The following is a 21,491-nucleotide window of genomic DNA, read 5'->3' on the forward strand; positions in this document are numbered from 1 at the left end:
TATAGGTGGTTCTGTTTGCAGCAGAGAGCCAACCCTGCGTCCTCACCACCCTGATGCCCAAACTTGCAGCACTGCACATTCCATCCATGTGGAAGGAAAGGGTAGCAAGCCCCTCGGGTCAACAGAACATAATATAGCTAGCAGTTCCTTCCATTTATCTTTCTCCTGCGGACAGAACAAATCTGAACTCACAGAGAATTTGGAGTGGTTACACAGGAGAGTCTTCTGACAGTAAGAACTGAAATACTGGGATAAAGGAAGGCTTTCCCCCCAATCCATAGGAACTCCACACTTTGGGTGGTTATTTAGATGCCCTCTTGGTTACTGTGGAGACAGGTTGCAGCCACCAAGGCCTCTCAAATTTTCCCCTACTCTCCTCAACAGTCGCATAACCTTTTATTTTGCGATGTTTTATTTGGGTCAGGAGTGGGTCTCCTTTCTTTTTCTATTGAAACAGAGGAGAACAGATATGACCATGTAAGTAAAACAAACAAATGAGAGTCGGGGGAACCTAAGGGAAAGGAGTATAAAGTGTTTCACTTATACTTTCTGAGAACTGAAAACCGGGAAGCAATTCAACACATACACCAAACTACTGAAAATAAGCTTTTCTTCCACGCTGTGGGCAGACTGGATACGGAGTGAGAGGAGCAGAAATAAAAAGAGAAGAATAAGAAGTAAATAAATGTAACATAAAATGAAAAAGAAAGACATAGGAAGAGACAAACATACACCGGGAGAAGCAAGATATAAAAAGAGACCCAGATAGAGGGACTGGTGCCCAGAGGGACAGGTAACCGTGACAGGGCTGACCAGCTTTCGTGGACTCTTACTCGCCCCCTTGTGGCCTTCAGGGATATTGCACCAAGCCAATGACAATCCAACCTTAAATTTCCACCTCTGTAGAAACAAATGGGGTGTCATCACATGAGCAATTTCCCATGGGAATGGGAAATTGAGTAGAGTACTGAGCAAAGTCGTGGCTGTCTCCTCCTTGTAGGACCCACGGAGGAGCATAGTGAATGAGGAGTAGGAAGTAGGACATCTCAGCAGGTGCTTACCTCAGTGTTACTTGTATCCTTGAAGAAGCTACTTAGCTCTTCTTTGCCCCCATTTTCCATGAATAATAATGAAAAAATGTAACTGTTCCAATTCCCGCAAGGAAGCTGCAGAAAAAAACAACAGTCCCTAAGAGAGTTCCATCTTTACCCTGATTTTCTAAGCCAATTTCACGTCTCTTGCTGCCAGTGGGAGGTGAGCCATGGAGCCCTGAGTGTGGGTGTGTGCTAGCCTCAGACATTCAGGCTCCTCGAGAAGGAGAGATGGTGCTGGAGTCTCCCTCCAGGCAGCTTTCCAAAATGAGCATCCAGCCAGGCCAGCCTCATCTCTCCCCTGGACTCCTGCCATGCCTTCCTCCAGGGCACGCTCCGCTCAGAGGCAGCAGCAATCTTCTCAAGGCACACATCGGATCACACCATTGCAGCGTGAATCCTTCAGTGGCTTCCTACTGCTATCAGAACAAAATCCAAACTTCTCAGCCTGGCCTGCAGGACCCTGAAGTTATCTGTCCTACTTGCTTCTCCAGCCCTCTACGCTCACACTGTCCTGCAGCCACCCTGGTCTTCATTCTGCTCTGCAAACATACCCAGCTCTCTCTTGTCTGGGTGCAGTGGTGCTGCCTTTGCCTCTGGTTCAGAGCCTTCCTTGCCCCAATATCTGCAGAGCAGCTCCTGTCCTCCTTCAGGTCTCAAGGTTAATGCCTGCCCCCAACCACCAGGAGACCTTTTTGAACCACTTTGAAATGGTTGCCTCTTTAGTCTCTAATTAAACCCTCTGTTTAGGTCCTTCAGGCCCTTATCATCTTATTTTTTTTTTTTCTTTCCTTCTCTTCTCTTCTCTTCTCTTTCTTTTCTTTTCTTTTCTTTTCTTTTCTTTCTTTTCTTGTCTGCCTCCCCAAATAGACTGTAAGCTTTATGGAGAAAGGGTGACATATTCGGGTTCTTATTTACTGTTGGCAACCCCAGTGCCTTTGCACTGTATGTGGCCCCTAGTAGGCCCTTGAATTGTTGTTAAATGAATATATGAATGGATGGATAAAGTGGAATTTGGGATTTTGGAGGAATGGAAAAAGTGAAATTTTACAGGTCTAAGAAAACTGGATGAGGGTGTTGAGGGGGATGCTTTTGGCAAAGGATATACAAAGCCATCCTGGGCAGAAAATGTGCCAGATTTGAGAGAGAAGCTTGTGAAGTAATCACAGACACCAAGACCAAACAGTTAGAGAAATTAAGATGCTTGGAGAATACTCATACCAAAATATGGAATGCACAGCCTAGAAATAATCCCAGAGTTTCTGTCTTTATCATACATTTAAAGTTTTGGGGGAGAGGAGAGCTAGGGAAAGGCAGACCCACGAGGGGGAAAAACTGAACTGTCAGACTCAGAGCAATTAAGTCCATCAGAACGGAACAACCGCTAAGGAAGGTGAATTTCTTGGCTTATAAACCTTCACATTGCTCCTCTGTGCTTTGGATATGTAAATGTCTTTGCCGACTGGCAGCACGGGAGGAGGGAACAGCCTCCTTATCCACCCAAAGTCTTGCATCTGCTCCACAATCTTATCACAGCACTCTAGGTGTAATTAACTTGAGCGATGACATGCCCTTGAGGAGGCTGTCAAAAGCTCTCTCCCCAAAGAGCTGTCAAGCCCTCTCTGGGGGATCAGAAACAGAGGGAAGTGGGAAGCCCATCACCTATATCACTAGCATGTAAGCTCCAGGGAGAGGGACTTTAATCTGTTGTAGGTTCCCACACATACTATCAGGCAAGGGCAAGCATGCAACAGCTATGTAATTAGTGTCTGGAAAGAGCTCCACACTGGGACTGAGGTTCCCCTTTCTCTCCTGGTCTCTGCCTGGTCTGTGACATCATGCAAGCTAACTTCTCTGGGTGCAATTTTACAACACACAAAGGCTGACCTGACCTCTTTTCCTCCCTTAGGAAACTCCACAGGCTCTGAAGTCCCTTCTAGCTTTAAAATTTGACATATCAATATATCTGTAAGTCATCTATGTATCAATGTATATTTGTTTGCAGCTCAGCTAAGCCTAACTGATAACACGAGTGGACTATTTTTATGGTTGTCAGATAAAATATAAGACACCCACTTAAATCTGAATTTCAGATAAACAATAAATACTTTTTTAGTATAAGGAGTCCCGTGCAATATTTGAGACAGATATTTAGGACCTTGGCTAAATCTGACAATTTTAACTATTTGTCTTCTATCCTCCAGACTTTGTAAACTTTTGGAGAGACAGTAATAGATCTTACTCATCTTTGGAATCCCTTACAATTGTGTCTGCCAGATTTTTGGATTTCAGAGATGAAACATGATTGGATTTTCTTTCAGGGGTAAACAGTTTTTAATTTTGGTAAATAAAAGTATTTATAACCATCATCGCTTTACTAAAGAAAACCAGGTAAACATGAAAAACTCTGACACAAACTCTCAAATCATTTTATATAATTATGCATAATCATGTAATTATATTAATCATTAAAAAAAATTTTACCTTTACAAAGTACTCACTACATTGTCCTTGTGTGTGTGTGTGTGCACGCGCGTGCGTGTGTGCGTTTCTAAGGCAACCAGGCGACACTTCCAAGCAGTGTGGCACTGCCCAGCTGCCCTGTGTTTGGGAGCTTCAGTGGTGCGGTGTTTGCTCGAAGGCCTGGCACAACTTTTTGACTTTTTTGTTTTAGTTGCCCGGGAGGGTGAATTCCAATTAGAACTCAATTGCCTCAGCTATCCTCTCTTCTCCCTCCATCCCTTGGCTCATGTGCTCTCCTCCAGGCCTTAAAAACCTTTTAAGGAGTGAATTTTCACTCTAAGTTGCCTCAAGAACCTCAGAAGTATAGGGGAAATAAATAAATAAATAAATAAATAAATAAATAAAAGCCTTGCCTATCTCAAGGCCTCAACAGAACAGATGATGCTGTTGGCAAAGCAGATGTGAGTATTAAGTGGGACCTGATTATATTTCTTTCTGAAGACGATTTTTCTTTTTCTTTCTTTTTCTTTTTACTGAATTCTTATTTTAAGTTCCCCTTCCTAGAATTTTAGAAAGTTAGAGCTAGAAAGGTAATCGCAACTTCTAGTCCCAATGCCAGACCTACCGAATTGGGACTTTGAGGGGTAAGATCCATAAAATCTAGGATCCGAGTTCCACTGGTCCACATGCCCTCTTAGTAGGTATCAAAGGGCAATCCGTCGTTTTCCAGGAGAGGTGACTGAGCACCACAGAGTGAAGTCACTGTTATATAAATAGGGGGCAGACACAGGTGAAGAGCACAGCACTCAACTTTCTTAGCAAATTAATGGACTCTGTTGGGGAACAGGAAGGGCAGGGAAAGGTGTTCATTAATTTCTGTTCATCCGTATAGTAGAAAGTTCATGCTGGGTGTAGAGAAATGAAAGACCAAGAAGATTTACCTCGAGCAATAGCAACATCCATCTGGCATCTGTTCTGGGATTTCACAGTTCACTAACACTTCTCTTGTCTTGTTTTGATCCCCAGCACAACAAGATTTAGCAAGGTGGTGGTGTTTTCTACCTTAACTTTGCAGAGGAGAAAATGGAGACACAGTCACCGTGCTTACTTGGCCATAAAAGAGGTAGAGTGAGATTGGCCCACTTTCTAGTACTTAATGTCACTCAAGTGGACTAAGACAGGCCAAAGTCTTTGTCAGTTAAAAATTTACATGTTTCAGGGCACCTGGGTGGCTCAGTTGGTTGAGCATCTGTCTTTGGCTTGGGTCCTGATCTCAGGGTCCTGGGATCGAGCCCCACATCGGGCTCCCTGTTCGGAGGGGAGCCTGCTTCTCCCTCTCCCTCTCCCTCTGCAGCTCCCCCTGATTGTGCTCTCTCTCTGTGAAATAAACAATTAAAATCTTAAAAAAAATTTACATGCTTCAAAAATGATTTTGTGTTTCAAAAGTCACAAGTTCTATATAAGTATTATAAGAAAATCCAAATCATTCAGAAAAATATAGATTAAAAAGAAGAGTGAGTTTTGATGTTTCCTTTCCAGACCTTTTTCTATGAGGTTACATGCATTTATAGTTAAGCCTGCCTTCTTTCCTTCCATCCTTCCTTCCTTTCCTTCCTTCCTTCCATCCATCCATCCACCCATCCATCCTTTTTAATGGCTCAATCTATATACATTGCTGTGCTTTGTTTTTCTTAACATTATGTCTTGGCCATTTTTCCAAATTCTTAAACAGAGATCTACCTCTTTGTTTTTAAGTGAGCCATGTTTGAAAACTGAATAGCAACATATGTGTACACTGATGATAAAGAAATATTATATTTAACACCAATATGTAATAATTGACTTGATGGTGTGAGGAAAGGGGTACTGATGCTCAGAAATGGGGTAAACTGACTCTCATAATGTCAGTTTAGTAATTTTCCCTGAAGAGCAGGGACTTCAGAATCAGAATCACAAATAGCCTAACAAAGCCTTGAAAAAAGTTAGCAAAGAGCTGTCTTAGTTTTCCCATCTATAAAACGGGATACGAATAACACATGTCCATAAGATTATCGTGAGGATTAAAAAAGAAAATTTACATGAAATGGTCAGCACAACAACCGATGAAGACGATGATGACGAGGCCAAATCTCCTAGTCCGGAAAGGTCAGGTCGGAGTTGGGACAACGGGTGGGGCTTAAATTGCGAGGTAATCAATACCTAGAACTGATGCTCCAGGAGATATTTTTTATTAAGAGCTACGAAATCAGTGTCTGGGATGTCCCTGGAGACAGCTGAGACCACGAGACTGCAGCTTTGGAAACCTCAACGTTCCAGGCTTTCGAGACGTGGTGTTTGGCCAAACCTTTGTGGGAACAAAGACTACAATTCCCAGGCTGCATCACTCCAGCCCCGCCCCCGCCCCGCCCCGCCCCGCTCACGTTGTTGCGTATCGCCTAATTCTCGCCAGGCTCCCGGCCGGAACTACGAATCCCGGAAGACCTTGCAGCACCGGTCCTGTCTCCCGGCTCATCACTCCCACTTTGTCAAGCGTAACTGCGACCGCGTTGCCCTTTGGGAAGCGTAGTTCTGCGGTGATTGGGCCCCTCCCCCTCCAGGCCCAGGCGCGGCAGTAAGGCGGGCGAGCTGGCGGAGGTGGAATACCGGTTTCTAATCGCCCACCCGGAAGGGTAACTTGGCGGGGAGGACTCTGGAGACGCTCCTGGGGTCTGGGTGGCCGCGAACGTGGCTCGAGTTCCCCGCCTTTGGTGAGAAGGCGGACGAGACCAAATGCCAGCTTGAAAGAGGGAGTGGGCCAAGGGGACGGGTGAATCCAAGTGGAGATAATAGGGGTGGGAGTGGGGCGTGGCGTTTAGTGCCTGGCCGGCCGGAGGCGCCCGCGCAGAGTCCGCTGGAGGAGGGGTCCCGGCAAAGAGGCAGCGGGGAGTCTGGGTGGTGGGATGTCTTTAGGGTTTGGGGCTGATCAGTGAGACTTCATCCCCTGGCCTCGCCTCCCCTGGCTCGTGGAGGCGGCGGACCCGGCCGTAGGCCTGGAGAGTTTGGGGACGTAGGGGAGCCCTGGTTGGAAAGTTAGGAGTGTGTTACCCAGGGAGCTTGAGGGCTTCAGCTCTGCCCCGGGAACAAAGCCTTTCCCAAATCCTTCCTAACTGGTGGTTGGAGGAGGTGAGAGGTCTCTGGGGGTACCATGGAAACCCATATGTTTTGGAGCTCTGCCCAAAGGGAGTCTTCAACAAGGAAAGCTTTGAACCCTTTCAGTCTCAGCAGTGCTCCTGGAGTCATTCCCATGTCATCGTTGTAAACATTACGTGGCAGTGGGTTGGATGGAGGCTTAGTCTGAACCAAGCCAGAGAAATTGGGGTCCAGCTCCTTGATTCTAGAATATTGTGAAAGATTGTATTAGTCATAGAGAAATGTCCTGAGTAAATTAATTGAAAAAAATCAGGATACAAAACAATGTATATCATGAACCTTTTTTGTAATAAATACACGTATCTTCTAAATATGTGGATGTATCTATGGATATGAATAGAAAAAAAAAAACTAAACTACTCTAAACCACCAACAGTACTTACTGATGGGTGGTGAGATTACAGATTAATTTTACTCTTTTCTGTACATCTTTTTGTAGCATCTGAGTTTGTACAATGAGCATGCATTACTTTTTTTTTTTTTTTTGCTTATTTTTCCAAAAAGTCACGGTTGCTGCACGGTGGTGCATTTTGGAAGGCAGGCACTAAGGTTCACTGCTTTATGGCTTGCACCTGGCCACCTGCAGCTTGGTTTGCCAGGAATGATAACAGGATTGAATTAAAGGGGTGAATTTAACGTGCAGTCTACGTGAAGCTAATGTTTCTTCCCTTCTTCCAGTTTGGCAGGAGTCTGTTAGCAAGTGTCACACCATGGTATGTGGCTGTTTTGGTCTATGTCAGTTTAATCCATTATTCTGGTTTGAAATGTCGTCTTATTATTTGATAGATTGGGATGCACTGCATAACTTCCTTGGGATCTGCTAACTCACATTGGCTGGGGATGAGAGGGAGAATAATACTGCAGCTAACATACCTTTTTAGTTTTGGATTCCATCTCACCTTGCTCTTTGCTTTTTTGTCAGGGTCTTTATTTCAGTATATGCTACTTACTATCCCTGTGTGTATGTTTAATTATAAAAGAAACCTTTAACATATCCCATGATTGTGCAAATTGTGCATTTCCTGGAGGAAAGCTTGTTAAAATCAAGGTAGGAGTATGAAAAATAAATATATTTAATGTTTATTTCAATATTGTTTTTTCTTCCTCAGCTTCTGCCAAGTTTCTGATTAAAGATTGACATCCCTGCATAAGCATTTCCCTGTTAAAATGTCCTTGCCTCTTACAGAGGAGCAGAGGAAAAAAATTGAAGAGAACCGACAAAAGGCTCTGGCCCGTAGAGCTGAGAAATTATTAGCAGAACAGCATCAGAGCGCAGGCTCTGGCTCCTCCATTATTGCCACCAACTCTTCCCAGTCCAAGCAGGGCCCTCCCCCAAACCTCCCCAGGGATCCTTCTAAGCCAGTGAACCATGGTGTTGTTTTCATGCAGCAGAATCTCAATAGTTCATCTAATGGTGACCAGAGACCTCCTAATTCCCACAGTTTTCATCTAAGCGCTCCAGAGCAGGCAAAGGGGATCTGGAAGAGGCAAGAAGATGTGCCCACAGCCTGCCCGGGCCACAGCCCATTAGGTCAAATGACTCTCACTGGCATCTCTCCTCCCTTGGCACAAAGTCCTCCAGAGGTCCCCAACCAACAGCTGTTGGGTGGTATGTTAGGTCAAGGTCATCCTCAGGCTTCACACGAGATCAGATCCACACCCATTGCTAACAGAACTCATGAGCCTTTGGCCAAAGCCAAGAGTCTCCAGAAGACACCAGCTTCTTTCTTTGGACAGCCACCCAGGGATCCTGGAGTAGAGGCCAAGGCAGTGAGGCCCTCCACCTCGGGGCAGGACATTTCTGACACAAACTGTGGCTCAGGGAGCGTGGCACCTGGGACAGAAGGAAGATGCCCACAGAAATTGGGGGCCTCACTCCACAAAGCAGGAAGCTCCCAGAAGGGAACGTGCATAAGGAGTGGGGATCGTTTCCAGGTGAAGATCGGCTACAATGCAGAGCTCATTGCGGTTTTTAAGCGTCTACCCAGCAGAAGTTACGGTAATGAGGCTTCGATCTTGTGCTTCACATGTTTTTTTTTTTCTATTTTTAAAGTCTCTTTTAATCTAACAGTTTCTCATAAATATGAAGAGAGTGCATTGGCACATTCTGTCTGTCCAGTTGTTGAAATTTTCTGTTTTAGCTCATGTTTCCTTTTGTAATAGACAAATGTTCCTTCCAACAGCTGCCAAACTTGGGGGCTGCCACGTGGCCATATGGAGAATGGATGAATATTTACTGAGAGGCCAGTTCCCCTGCAGGGTGCTTTGTTTGTGTTGTAGCACTAAAGCATAACAACAGCTTTTTGAGATAAGTAAATGTTATTTCCATTTTAAAGGCAATAGGACTGGCTCAGTGAGGTGAAGTAAGACGCTCTTGTTGTTTCCTCTGGAAGGGCAGAGCCAGGATGTGCTAGCTCAGCATCAGCCCAGAGGGCCTGCTCCTTATTCTGTTTGCCTGACTATACTTGGATTCTAGTCCCATGTCTGTCGTCAGCCCTCTTAGGCGAGGCCATAACGTTCCAGGGCCTGATGAGTTCCACTATATGGAGTAAAAGCACTGTCCTCATTTGTATTTGCTGTTTGTCCCCCCCAGGGATTTTGTACATCCATAGGGGCTCTCATTCGACTGTTTTTCGAACCGAGCACTCATTCATTCATTAAACAAGCTTTTACTGAATGTCTCAGTACGACTCAGAACGACAGTCTTCAGTCTCGTTATGGGCAAACCAAGTACTTCTGTTTCATTTCAGATCCTGCCACCAAGACGTGGAACTTCAGCATGACCGACTACGGTGCCCTAAGTAAGTAGGCATGTCATTGCCCTGCATGCAGGGAAGTCCTGGTATTGAGAAGCTCCTAGAGCAGCAGATGGGGTCTAGCTTATAGTTTAGATGGCATTTAGGGCGCTACCCCAGTGTCCTTCTCCCTTCTCACTCATGGCCAGCCCATTGAGGCAACTCCTTGGATGAAGGTCACTATATTAACAAAAGCTAGCACTTACTGGATCCACTCTGCCGGGTTGTTCTAAGCCCCTTATACAGGCATACCTCGGAGATATTGCGGGTTTAGTTCCAGACCACGGCAACAAAGCAGATAGCACAATAAAGTGACTCGGATGACTTTTTTGGTTACTCAGTGCATATAAAAGTTATGTTTACACTATATTGGAGTCTGTTAAGTGCACAATGGCATTATGCCTGAAAAAACAATGTACAAACCTTAATTTAGAAATACTTGATTGCTGGAACATTACAACCATCACCTGAGCTTTTGGCAAGTTGTAATCACCGATCACAGATCACCAAAACAAATGTAATAATAATGAAAGAGTTTGAAATATCGCAAGAATTACCAAAATGTGACAGAGAGACAGGAAGTGAGCAAGTGCTTTTAGGTAAATGGCACCACTAGACTTGGTCCGTGCGGGGTTGCCACAGACCTTCACCTTGTAAAAACAGCTCCGTATCTGGGAAGTACAGCACAGCGAAGAGCAGTAAAATGAGGTTTTTCTGCATACGCGAACTCTTCCACTTCTCACAACAACCGTTTTTACAGATGGGAAAACTGAGGCCCAGGGAGGATAAGTAACTACAACTGGGTCGCACAGCCACTGAGTTGTATGCCCGGGATTCAGACCCAGACAGCCTGACTTCAGAGCCCATGTTCCCACGGGGCTGCTGGCTCCAGCCATGACAGGCAGCCGGGCTGCCCTGACAGGAACAGCTCCGCCGACAGCCGTGTCCTCACAGCGCTCCATGCGTTCAGTTCCCTTGAGGGTGCAGGGCGAAGGTGTCGCCCCATCAGGCTCCAGTGGACCCCATTAACCCAGTGCGGTCCGTTGTCAGAGCCCTCGAGGGCACCCCTCTGTCTTCTCAGATTTTGTTGACTCTTACACGAAGGTTTTCGTCACCTCTTGGTGCCCGGAGCCTCTCCCTCTGCCAGCACGTCAGCCCTGGATGTTCTGGCCGCCCGTTTTTCCTCCTCTCTTCCCAAAGCCATTTCGATGCTCTCTTTCCCCACCCAGTTCAAAAAGGGGAAAGGCGAAGATGCATGACGAGGAGGTCACTTTGCAGGTGTGGGGCCTGGGGTAGAATTCTCTGGAGTCACCAGCACGGATGGGACAGCCCGCTGCACAATCTCCCCTGTCTTTCCTTGGCATCCACCTCTTCAAATGTGTGGCATTGGGTGGTTCTTTGGTAGTGGCTGGTGACCTTTTGCGGGGGCTGGGGGAGGGGGGCGCTCACTTTTACTGTTATTTTAATCCCTGTGTTAGGGATTTAGGGAGGGGGAGAGCCCATACTCTGCATTAAGACTGCAGGTTTCAACACCTGGGTTTCTCATTTTTGCTCATTTTAAACCAGTGATTTCCACGACCATGGTATTGTTTGTATTACCGTCTTCTTCCTCCCGCGCTCACAGTGCATGGTGACTTGGATAACTTCTGCTTTTGCAGATTGATTTTGGTTTTCTTCGTCGGATGGTTGCTTTTGGTAATGCCCCACATCTTTTTTAAAAACTGGTTATTGGGCACAAAATTCTCTATATAGCTTTTGAATGAATTTTACCGATTACGAATTACTTAGCTCATCTTTGTCTTTACCAGCATTTCATACACTTGACTTGCTGTTTCCTGAGATGTCCCTTGAACACTTGTGCAGTCATTGTGGAGTTGTGCGTTTATCCTTGTTCTTTTTTCCCTCTGTTGCAGTGCAGTTGACACACACTTACATTTGTAGCAGGTGTACAACATGGGGATTGGACGACACAATGTTAGGTTGTGCTCCTAATTTTCAGATAGTTTTTATGATGTGCCTTCCTAGTAGGTTATCCTTTTTATCAATTAACGTGTAAAGACTGTCAGTCTGTCATTTTGCTTTAGGCATACCTGTGGATTTTGCCTTTTTAACCCTCCCACACACACATTGTAGAACATGTGGAAAGGATATCGTCGTGTAAAGATAACAGCTGTTCCCCTGTAATCTCCTTAGTTAACCACTATTAACATTTGGTTTTGCTCCTTCCAGCCTTTTTTCTGTGCGTTAAAATATACACATTTGGGGCACCTGGGTGGCTCAGTCGTTAAGCGTCTGCCTTCGGCTCAGGTCATGGTCCCGGGGTCCTGGGATCGAGCCCCACATCGGGCTCCCTGCTCCATGGGAAGCCTGCTTCCCCCTCTCCCACTCCCCCTGCTTGTGTTCCCTCTCTCGCTGTGTCTCTCTCTGTGAAATAAATAAATAAAATCTTTAAAAAAAAAATACACATTTTATCTACATAATAGGATTTTTATCTTGCTTTTTTTACTTAGTGTTCCAGCAGAAGTATTTTTATTGTAATGGTGAACATTAGCCACTGATTCTGAGCAATGACAATACAGGTCCCTTATTGGACACTTCGAGCCCTAAGAAAAGGATTTCATGCTGTTGAACTTAATATTGGTTTTTGTATTTTTGTCTTTTCCAAAACTTCTCCCTAAAGAAAAATGAAATGGCTGTATAACATTCCACGGTATAAATATGTCATAAATTTTTTTTTGTTTTTGTTTCACTTGTCTGCTCCCAGTTTGCCCAGGATTAAAGCTGTAGGAATACCTTCCTCCATAACTCTGTATTTTCGGTTGTTGGTTTGGGCAGATTCCTGGAAGTGGAATCATGATCACTGTTTAGGACTCTTGTTCTAGATTGCCAAATTGTTCTTCAAAAGGTTTATTCCCAGCTAGCAATGCAAGACACCTGGTTGGTTTTTTTTTTTAATCTTGCAAATTTGATGAGTAAAAATGGCTTTTTATTTCTCTGATTATTTGTGAAGTTGAACATTTTTCCAGAAGTTTGTTACATTCTCCCCCTCCGCCCCCGCCAAGTTCATGACATCTCTGTCTTCTTACATTTTGTGGTCTTAGTATTTTCTCAAGTGCCAGCTCTACTCCGATTTCTTGAAAAATCTTTATTCGGTAGTTTTGCCTTTCAATTCCGTTTGGGTTTTTTTTTTTTTTTTTTTTGACAGTTTTATGTAGTCAAATCTGCTAATCTCTACAGTGCATCCGTAACACATAAAATCAGGCTCAAAACTGCATTTGTGGGCTGACGGTTCTGTCTCTTTCCCTGGCTCTCCAAGTAGGAGCAGCCAGGGCCTGGGGATCGGGTTAGGGGGCAATTCCTGGGCCGTTGGCTTCGGTGGCTGAAACAGCAGCAGCAATTATCCATTAAGTTCGCGCATCTTGGTGAGACCCCTCCTTCCCCTGTTCGTTTCTGAGTTGCAGGTTTTGTAACTTGAACACTTAAGGAGCAGAAGTTACATTCAGTGAAGACTGGACTTCCCCATGCCCCAGTGAAAGCGCACTTGCAAGCCGTCCTGATCTAACCATGCTTCTTCCCTCCCCGTGTGGAAGTCAGCCACCTTATCACATCTCTCCTTTTCTTCCGCAGTGAAAGCAGCCCAGAGCCTCCCCACGGTCACCCTGCAGCCCTTGGAAGGGGCGGAGGACAGCAGGGGGTCACCCTCCACCGCTGGCGTGGCCCAGACCTGCCTGCCTTCAGCTCCCTCCCTGGCCTTTGTCAAAGGGCAATGTGTGCTCATCTCCCGGGTCCGCTTCGAGGCAGACATCGGCTACTCCGAAGACCTGATTGCACTGTTCAAGCAGATGGAGTCCAGAAATTACGGCAAGTAATTGGCCCTTGCCTGATTCCTGGGATGCAGAGTGGTCTGTGATCTCCGAGCAGGTTATTTTCTTCTCTGTTTGAATGTTCAGAAATGATTTGTGTCCTTAGGAGAGCTTGAAACACAGACATATGCCATAAAAGTAAATGCCCTTGGGTAGACTGAGTCCGTGGTTGTCAGACTGGAGCACGCATCCAAACTGCCTGGAGGGCTTGTTAAAGCAGATTGCCAAGCCCCACTCCCAGAGCGATCCGTGATGCCTGGTGCCCACCCAGAGATGCTGATTTAATTCGTTGGAGGTGGCCAGAATTGGAAACCACTGGCCCAAGCAGAGCAGTTCTGCTTTATTTTTTGTGAGGCTCTTCAGAAGGTGCCCTATCAGAATCAGGCGCAGAAGTTGTATTAGAATTTGGAACTGCTGGGTTTCATTCTCAGCCTGGGCCATGTCGCTTTACAAAACCACGTGGCTTTTATGGATCGCTATTCTTCCATCCTTGAAATGGTTTTAGTCTTTTCCTTAGGTAAGTAGGAAGCAGACCTGTAACACCTCATGTTTCTGAGACCTCATGCTCAGGCGATGTCATGGAGGTCGCCTCTCCAGAAATACTTGCTCCGTGAGCTTTCCTCAGGGTTTGGGGCTCCTTCAGGAGGAGGGTGATGCTGGCTGTAACATTTGTATTCCTTGGATAGAGTTTTAACTCACAAGGGCAGCCTGCTGGTAGGACTTAAGGGAGACTGGCCGGGCCTGGCCTGAGTCATGAGATGGGCCAGATGCACGAGAGCCAGCGTTCTTGGCCTCCTCTGCTCCCTTGGATTTTCAGCTTCATTGTGGGGGTCACCCTTACAGGCCAGTGCACATGGCCTGTGTGCATTCCGCCAAGTGGGAGAATACCTCACCCCTGACGTGACCTGTCAGGTTATACCTGGGCTACCTTGCTTTTTAAACCCCGGACCCCGACTCACTGTGTTTATGCCGCTCATTCCCTCAACACCTGGCTTTCTCAGTGATGATGCAGAGAAGACTTAACGTCTGCTGTCCAGAAGGCATTTATCTAGCGGAAGCTGTCGTGATTTTCTCAGAAGCAGATCGATAGGGAAACTCTAAGAACTTAGCTGGTGTTGGGTACTGAGATGCTTGCCCTTCGTGGTCGGTATTGCACATGGTGTGGGCTGCACTGTACTCATCAGCAGATGGTGTCTGATAGAATTGCCAGCTTTCTTTTGAGCGCTCATTGTTTGCCAGACACATGTTCATAAGCATTTTATTTTTTATTTATTTATTTGGGGGAGGAGGAGGTGAGGGAGAGAGAGAATCTTAACTGACTGAGCTACCCAGGTGCCCCATTGTACACATTTTGGGGCAGGGGCTGCAGTGTCCTGATTTTTCATGTGTGGGCACTGAGGCACAGAGAAGTTACATAATTTGCCCAAGGATACACAGGAAGTGGCAGAACCGGGATTTGAACGTAGGCTATTTGACCACTCTGACTACATGCAGCTTGTTTCCTGTGTGTGAAAGAGAGCTAATAATAGTGCCCGGCTCTTAGGGTCGTGAGGAGCAGAGGAATGGCGCATGTGAGTCTCTTGGCACCATGCCTGGCTTCAAGTAAGCACTGATTAAATGTAAGCTGCCATTATTACTGCTATCTTGGAAATGGAGGGCATTTCGGACCTTCCGGGCCATCCCTGGTCACGGATGCCCGTAGGTCCCCGTAGGACCCTTCGTCACCCCCTTAACAGTGTGGTATCGTTGCTGTCTCTGGTTGTCTTTTCTCCCTGAATTCTCTGACAGCCTCGAGGGCAGGTACCCTCCGTTTCTGTATCCCCAGTGCCAGGTCCAGGCCCAGCCACAGTGTCCTAGCTTACTGGAGATTTCTGGAACCAGGGAATGAATGAGTAATGTAGTCACCCAGCAGGAGGGTGCAGGGTGTCACGCTTGCTTGTTTGTTTCTTGTCATTGCAGATGTCAAGACCAGGAAGTGGAACTTTCTCTTGGAAGAACACAATAAACTAAGTGAGATGCCTACCTTGCTTGTTTTATATCATGCTAGTGTTAAGCTTTCATCATTATCTGTCTTAAATTTAACATATTTTAGAGGAAGACGACTTCCCCACGGCCCCTGACTCCCCGCGTGTGGTAATTTTACATACTTGTGCACAGGACAAGTGAGGGCGAAGATGTTCCCAGGCAGCTGAGATGGTGGCTTTCCAGCTGCCCAGCAGACGCAGGGCCCCCTCTTCCATCAGAGTATGGCGGTGCTCGTCAAATTCCTAAGGCCCGTGAGAGAAGTGTTAGATGGGGACTTTGGGCATCGGACGTGAACTAGGTCTTCTTAGCGTAGATGGGAGCCACTGTAGATTCCCTCTAAGAACAGGCTCTCGGTTTACTTCTAGAACCAGATGATCAGTGAGAGTCAGAGGGTCTGAGTGGTTACGGGCTTTGTAATAGGCCTGGATGCACACTCACTTAATAAGCACTTTGGAGACTGACCAAGGGAAGGGATGTGTATGGGTGTAAGAATAGGAAGGAGAAGCCTGTTCGGGCTCACCATTCGTCTCTGTGCTCTGCATGGGCGGGGCACTAAATTCTAGTGTGCCTGAGAGCGGGGGACGTGGGCACGGCTCAGCCTGTCCTGGTACGCCCATCTGTCACCCATCTACCCAGCTGTCACCCGCCCGCAGTGGGTCTGCAGTTGGTACACCTTCAGTTCCTCCTGCTTGGCCCCCTGAGGACGTATTGGGCCTCGCAGCCAGTCTGGTCCCAGTCAGACCAGGAGAGACAAGCTCCATCCGAGGAGCTCCAAGTCGTTGCCCATCTTGCCCAGCAGGCCAGGGCTGTCAGCAAGACGGAAGAGCTGGGTTTTTTCCCTCAGTCTCCTCCTCATGTGACTTAGGAGGTGACATCGGGCAGGGGTGATCCAACATTCTGGGTCCCCCCGTCCTTTCAGTGAAAGAAGGGGTCTTCAATCCGTATCTGCCCTACTGCCAGAAATTCAGTGTAAGGGAAGTGCCTTTGATTCCTTGCAGAGAGACTTGCTGCAAACTCAAGGTTAAGTTTGAATGTGATGAGATCCTTATTTAGTATCAGCAAAGGCCTGATGAGCTGAGACCCCGTGGCCGCTGCTGTTTGGAACTTGTGATTCACAGTGAACTATTTGGCCAGAGCTGAATTATTGATGAGCAATGGGAGTGTTTCCTTCTTGCCCCCTTGTTTTTCAACCACAGAAAGATACATAAAAATGTTAGCCATAAAGAATGACTTTTGTGGACCAACATGTGAAGCAGGATCTGGACAGAGCAGAGGAATGTAACAAAAAACCGTGACTTGCGACTCATGTGACATTATATAATGGGTCCAAATCTTGTGTAGGCCATACACTTTGAAATGTCTGAGGAAAATGACAGATTCTTCACCCAGAAAAATGCACAATAATGGCCACACGTAAAATTTTGCATTTGATATTAAGAACTCCATGGATCTGGAGTTAAGAATTCTAGAGTTAGGAATCAGATTGCTGTTTTAAGTGCTGGCTTGTCAATACAGCGTCTTATGGAAGAGAAGACAGATTCTCCCACTTCATAGATAGTGAAAAGCTTGAACCCAGAGAAAGGAACCCGTTGTTTTCCCTTCCCGGAGCATTACGGGGTCACAATAAAGTCCATGATGGAGATCAGGCCACACAGGTGACCCTGACTTTGTAACGTGACCCATTTGGAAACGTAGAAGCCAGACTCGTGAACAAGAAGCTGAGGAGACGATTCCACTGCTCACCAGCTGTAAGCACGGGGACCCCACACCTCTCCCCACAGCCCAGGTCTTGTTCCTCGTGTGCGAAGCTAGCTTAATGACCCTGAGCTAGTGAACGTGTGCATACGAAACTCATTAAATGACAATAAGACCTTCTGAGTATATGAATGCTCACTGATGACGTGGTGATGATTATTTTCTCTAGATAAGGGGGATCTGAGAACTTCCCTCTCCCTCTTTTCTCAGTGACTTGAGGCCTTTTGCCCACAGTGAAATTGGCATAAGGCCTTTTGTTTTCCCCAGGCTGTCACAGTCCAGAAGGGTTCTGCATCCCCCTCACTGATCTTGTCTTGTCAGCTGCTATTTGAAAACATTAACATCTCTCTGCTGTGTAGCTCACTAGCATTCTGCCAAAGAGCTATTTTACAGAAACGATTTCTAGATGACTCATGAAGCCAGACAGCACACTCCTGTCATCTTCCAGCCCCTGGAAAGGACATCCGCGAACTGGGGGGCTTTCTCAGAAACATAGCCACTTGGCTGAACTAGCAGCACAGGATTATGGAGGTAGTAGTTCAGTGGGGGACAGAGTGGAGGTTGCTTTTTCCTCTTGAACGGCTGGAAGAGCATAATGCTTACAAAGCACCACATTTCACACCAGCCAGATCATCAGGCCTTTTCTTAGCTTCCATCAGGTATTCGAGTGCTGGCGATCACCAGGATTAAAATGAAAATGGTTTCTGAAAGCACATGGGGTGCTCAGTCTCCTGAAGTGTGCAGAAATCAGCATGTTCAGATTTAATTTGGAGGCATAAAATGTATTTCTCCATCAATATGGCAAGTCTCTTTTATATTAAAGCCGCCAACCTTACCTAATTTCTTACCGTGGTGATTCTGTTCACACAAGGCGTTTCCAGAAATAACTGGTATATACATTTAGCAAAAAACGGAAATGGATTTAAATATATTGAGAACACAAAGCGACTTAAGGTAGCAGTAGATGGCTCAGCCCTCCATATTCAGATCAGTATTTGCAATGGTAGCCAGTTGATGGTGTGGCAATGAACTTGGAATGCTTGTGAGGATATTAGGAAAACACATGACCGTATGGAATACAGAACCAACAACCTTAGAATTTCAAATAATATTGGGGAGAAATGAAATACACCCAGTTTTTTATTTTGGTCCTTCTACCAGGTTCCTGAAAACAGTTAACCCCTTGGAGGGTTACAGTGACACCTGGGGTGTCCATGCAAGGTAAAGGATAAAGAGCAGTCAAAGATCTGCAAACAGTAGTTACTCTTCCAGTTAGATTTTTCAAAGGACATCTTGAAAGCTACAACCCATAGGACAGCGGGCTGTGATTAGTAGCTGGATGATAATTCTACCACCAGGGATGTCTAGGCCTATCGTCTTTAATTTTTAACTTGTCTCTCTCCTACCCCCAGAATTACCTGTTTTATTTGTATCTCTGGTTTATTCTTTTCTGTTTCTCTACTAAATAAAGCGGCTTTTTTTTTCTCCCTTCTTAATTTTAAAGTCAGGTGAGGCTAAATTCCTTCAAAAAGCAAAAATCATTGAAATTAATTTACTTTCATTTCATGAAGTAGTTTTTCCCACTTGAGATAATGGGTCTGACTGGAAGGGGAGATTTCCCCATCCATTATATAAGGGGATCTGGAACCTGGAAGGAAAGTAAAGACCCCTAAATACAAGCTTTAATTGAAAGAGTCAGAGCAGTGGTCACTCTTGGTAATAGTTTAGACTCTGAGCATAGCAGGAGTGGGTAAATTATTTTTGTAAAGGGCCGGATGGATAATAGAGACTTTACGCTTTGTGGGCTGTGTGGTCTCCCGCCAGCTCCATTCTGCCGTTGTGGCAAGCCCACAGCCATGGGTAGTCCATAAGCAAGTCGTCATGGCTGTGTTCCGTCACACTTTCTTTACAAAAGCAGGCAGTAGGCCGGTTTAGCTTGCCAGCACCTGCTTTCGAGGCTAGGTGGGGTGCTGTCCAGTCGCTTCCAGACCAAGGGACTTCCCACCCACTTCACCGCTGATGTCACACTCAAACTCCCCTCTCGCACGGGGAGATCAGTGTTCTCTTAGGGGAAGGCCACAAGGGCGCAGGGCCACTTGTATTTTTATCACTTGGTGGCCTTAGCGCGGGCCCTGCCCTTTGTCATTGCTATTGTTGTTTGTAAATAGCCCTCCTGTCCTCCTGATCTTCCTTAGAAACACCTAACTGCTGCTCTGAATGGAGCACAGCGCTTCCTTGCCTATCGGCAGCAGGTAATGTAGAGTTCTCGACTTCTCGAACATCAAAACCCAAAGAAAAAGAGAATGGAAGCACGACAAGATTTATTCATTCTGCATTTTGCTTTTTTTATGGGTCTTTCGGGACTGGTTTTTAAGAATATGGGTCCTTATTTGAATGGGAATACTAAGATAATTTTTTTTAAGTTACTTTAGGTTAAAAAAGAATCAGTCACAGAAACATCTGCAATTCTTCCCAGGGTCCGTGTAGTGTAGAAAATAAATTTGGCATTTGTGATTGCCCTCTTATTTGCAGAAACCAGGAGTAGAGAGGGAGCATTAGCTCTCTAGGTTTATGTACTTGCTCAGGATGCGATTGTCAGCCCTCGTTTTCTCTCCAGTTACGTTTTGAGAAGGTGGCACACAGCAGAATTCCAGTCACTGAGCTCTGTATTTCAAGCCCCTTTGCTGTCCTTAGCTCTCCTGGGCATTTCCCTCCAAGTCATACACCTCTGTCCTTTCTAGTCCAGAGCGTGGGCTGCCTTCCGCAAGTTCAGCTGGATCCTCTGCCCAAGACACTCACCCTGGCATTCGCGTCACAGCTAGAGAAGACGTCTCCCTGTCTCACAGAACCCATCCCCGAGGCAGACCTTTCTGGAGTGGACCCCAAGCTTGTGTCCAATCTGCTGCCCTTCCAGAGAGCCGGAGTCAAGTAGGTTCTTGGGTCTTCCTCTCACCTGGGCTTCATGACTCATACAAACTGGGTTCAGATGCTCTCTTTTAAGAACACTCATCTTTCATGGACATCTAGAAGCATCTAGGCCTTACACAGCCAGGTGTGCTGTAAGCAAAGCCTGATTATAACCATTGATTTCAGATTCCATGAGTTAATCAGGACTGTGGATCCAGGTGTGCAGAAACCCAACTCAGACTGGTTCAAGAAAAGAGATTTCTCAGTGTAGGTAGTAGAAAACCAAGGTCTCCAAAGATCTCATCAGAACTCTCTGTCCCACCCTCAGCTTTCTCCTCAGTTTGCTTTGTTCTCAGCCAGGTGCTCCTCAGGTGTGGTGGCTAGAGCTCAGCAACCCAGCTTAAGCACCTCTTTCCTGGTGGGCCCGACACTGACGGGCGTGGAATCAGGCCTGGTGGGCCTGAGATCTGGTGCTGATGCCAGAACCAGTCGCTGTGGCCTGGGGGCTGGGGAGTCTCATTGGTGAGGCTGGATGACAGGCACATCCCTGGAGCCAGCTGGTAGCTCCCCCTGTCCCCGAGTTACTTGGACTGAGAGTAGAAGGTGGTGGTTTTCCAAAAGAAAGTCAGGGTATTCTTATTATTCTTATTATATTCTTACAGGTCATGATGTGGGCTTATAGAAGATAAGCCCACATCATGACCTGTCCTGTTTTCCAGAGCTTCTCGGGAGAAGCCAAATGACAGGTTTGAACTTGCCTTCTAGTGAAAATACTAGAGGTCAAGGAGAGGAAAGAGATGGTAAGAGCTTCATCTGTCATTCGACGGTGTGGCTGGGGATATAGCCCTGGATAAGGGAAGAAAGTAAATCATCATGGACCTGGCGAATGAAGACAGCCTGCCCACAGGCAGCCTCCTCGTGAGGTTTTGGTAAAAGCTTGGCCACCTTCTTGGACAGGATTTTGTTCTCTGATTTGGGCACAGTCACCCTCCCTGCATTCCCGTGGTCCCAGCTCTGCTCACACCCTTTCCCTCGTTTTCTCTCCCAGTTCCATCTGTCTCAGATAACACGCTTTGCACAACTTCATCTTGCTTGAGAGGTTACCCACCCCCACCCCCGGGCAGCCTCTGTCTTTGGTGCCCAAGCTCCCCTGGGCCCCATTAGAGATCCTGGGCCCGTGGATACATGCTGCCTTGCCAGTTAGGCTGTCCCGTCGAATGGCTCTGTGTGGAGGCCCCCCAGGCCTGATGGGAGCCAGAACCAGAGCCCGGTCAGCAGCTTCCATCTTTTTCCCTGTGGTTCTGAAACCACTAATGGTACTTACAGCCTTTCTTCAAAACTGTGTAGTTAAATCCAGATTTTAACTTTCATTCTCTGAAGAGGAGGATTTTGGTGTTGAGGCA

At 46.3% G+C, this 21,491-nt stretch overlaps 1 protein-coding gene across 10 annotated transcripts in view; it reads left to right on the forward strand.

The window, feature by feature from the left end:
* The first annotated feature begins 6,022 nt into the window (after positions 1 to 6,022).
* The window catches only part of SMARCAL1 (SNF2 related chromatin remodeling annealing helicase 1), a 57,492-nt gene continuing 42,023 nt past the window's right edge, over positions 6,023 to 21,491 (forward strand). Inside the window, exons 1-7 of one of the 10 annotated variants that reach the window (XR_013447364.1) lie at positions 6,023 to 6,301; positions 7,422 to 7,456; positions 7,853 to 8,742; positions 9,494 to 9,544; positions 13,166 to 13,399; positions 15,361 to 15,411; positions 19,923 to 20,109. Coding sequence is in view for 9 of the 10 variants with exons in the window: in XM_078071296.1 (XP_077927422.1) it covers positions 7,911 to 8,742; positions 9,494 to 9,544; positions 13,166 to 13,399; positions 15,361 to 15,411; positions 19,923 to 20,109 (1,355 nt within the window). In the remaining variant the exon portion in view is untranslated. The remainder of the gene's footprint in view (positions 6,302 to 7,421; positions 7,457 to 7,852; positions 8,743 to 9,493; positions 9,545 to 13,165; positions 13,400 to 15,360; positions 15,412 to 19,922; positions 20,110 to 21,491) is intronic. The other 9 variants (XM_078071296.1, XM_036085328.2, XM_036085330.2 and 6 more) reach the window with 9 other exon arrangements.

Source organism: Halichoerus grypus, chromosome 4, assembly GCF_964656455.1.
Source record: "Halichoerus grypus chromosome 4, mHalGry1.hap1.1, whole genome shotgun sequence".
Classification (NCBI taxonomy): Eukaryota; Metazoa; Chordata; class Mammalia; order Carnivora; family Phocidae; genus Halichoerus; species Halichoerus grypus.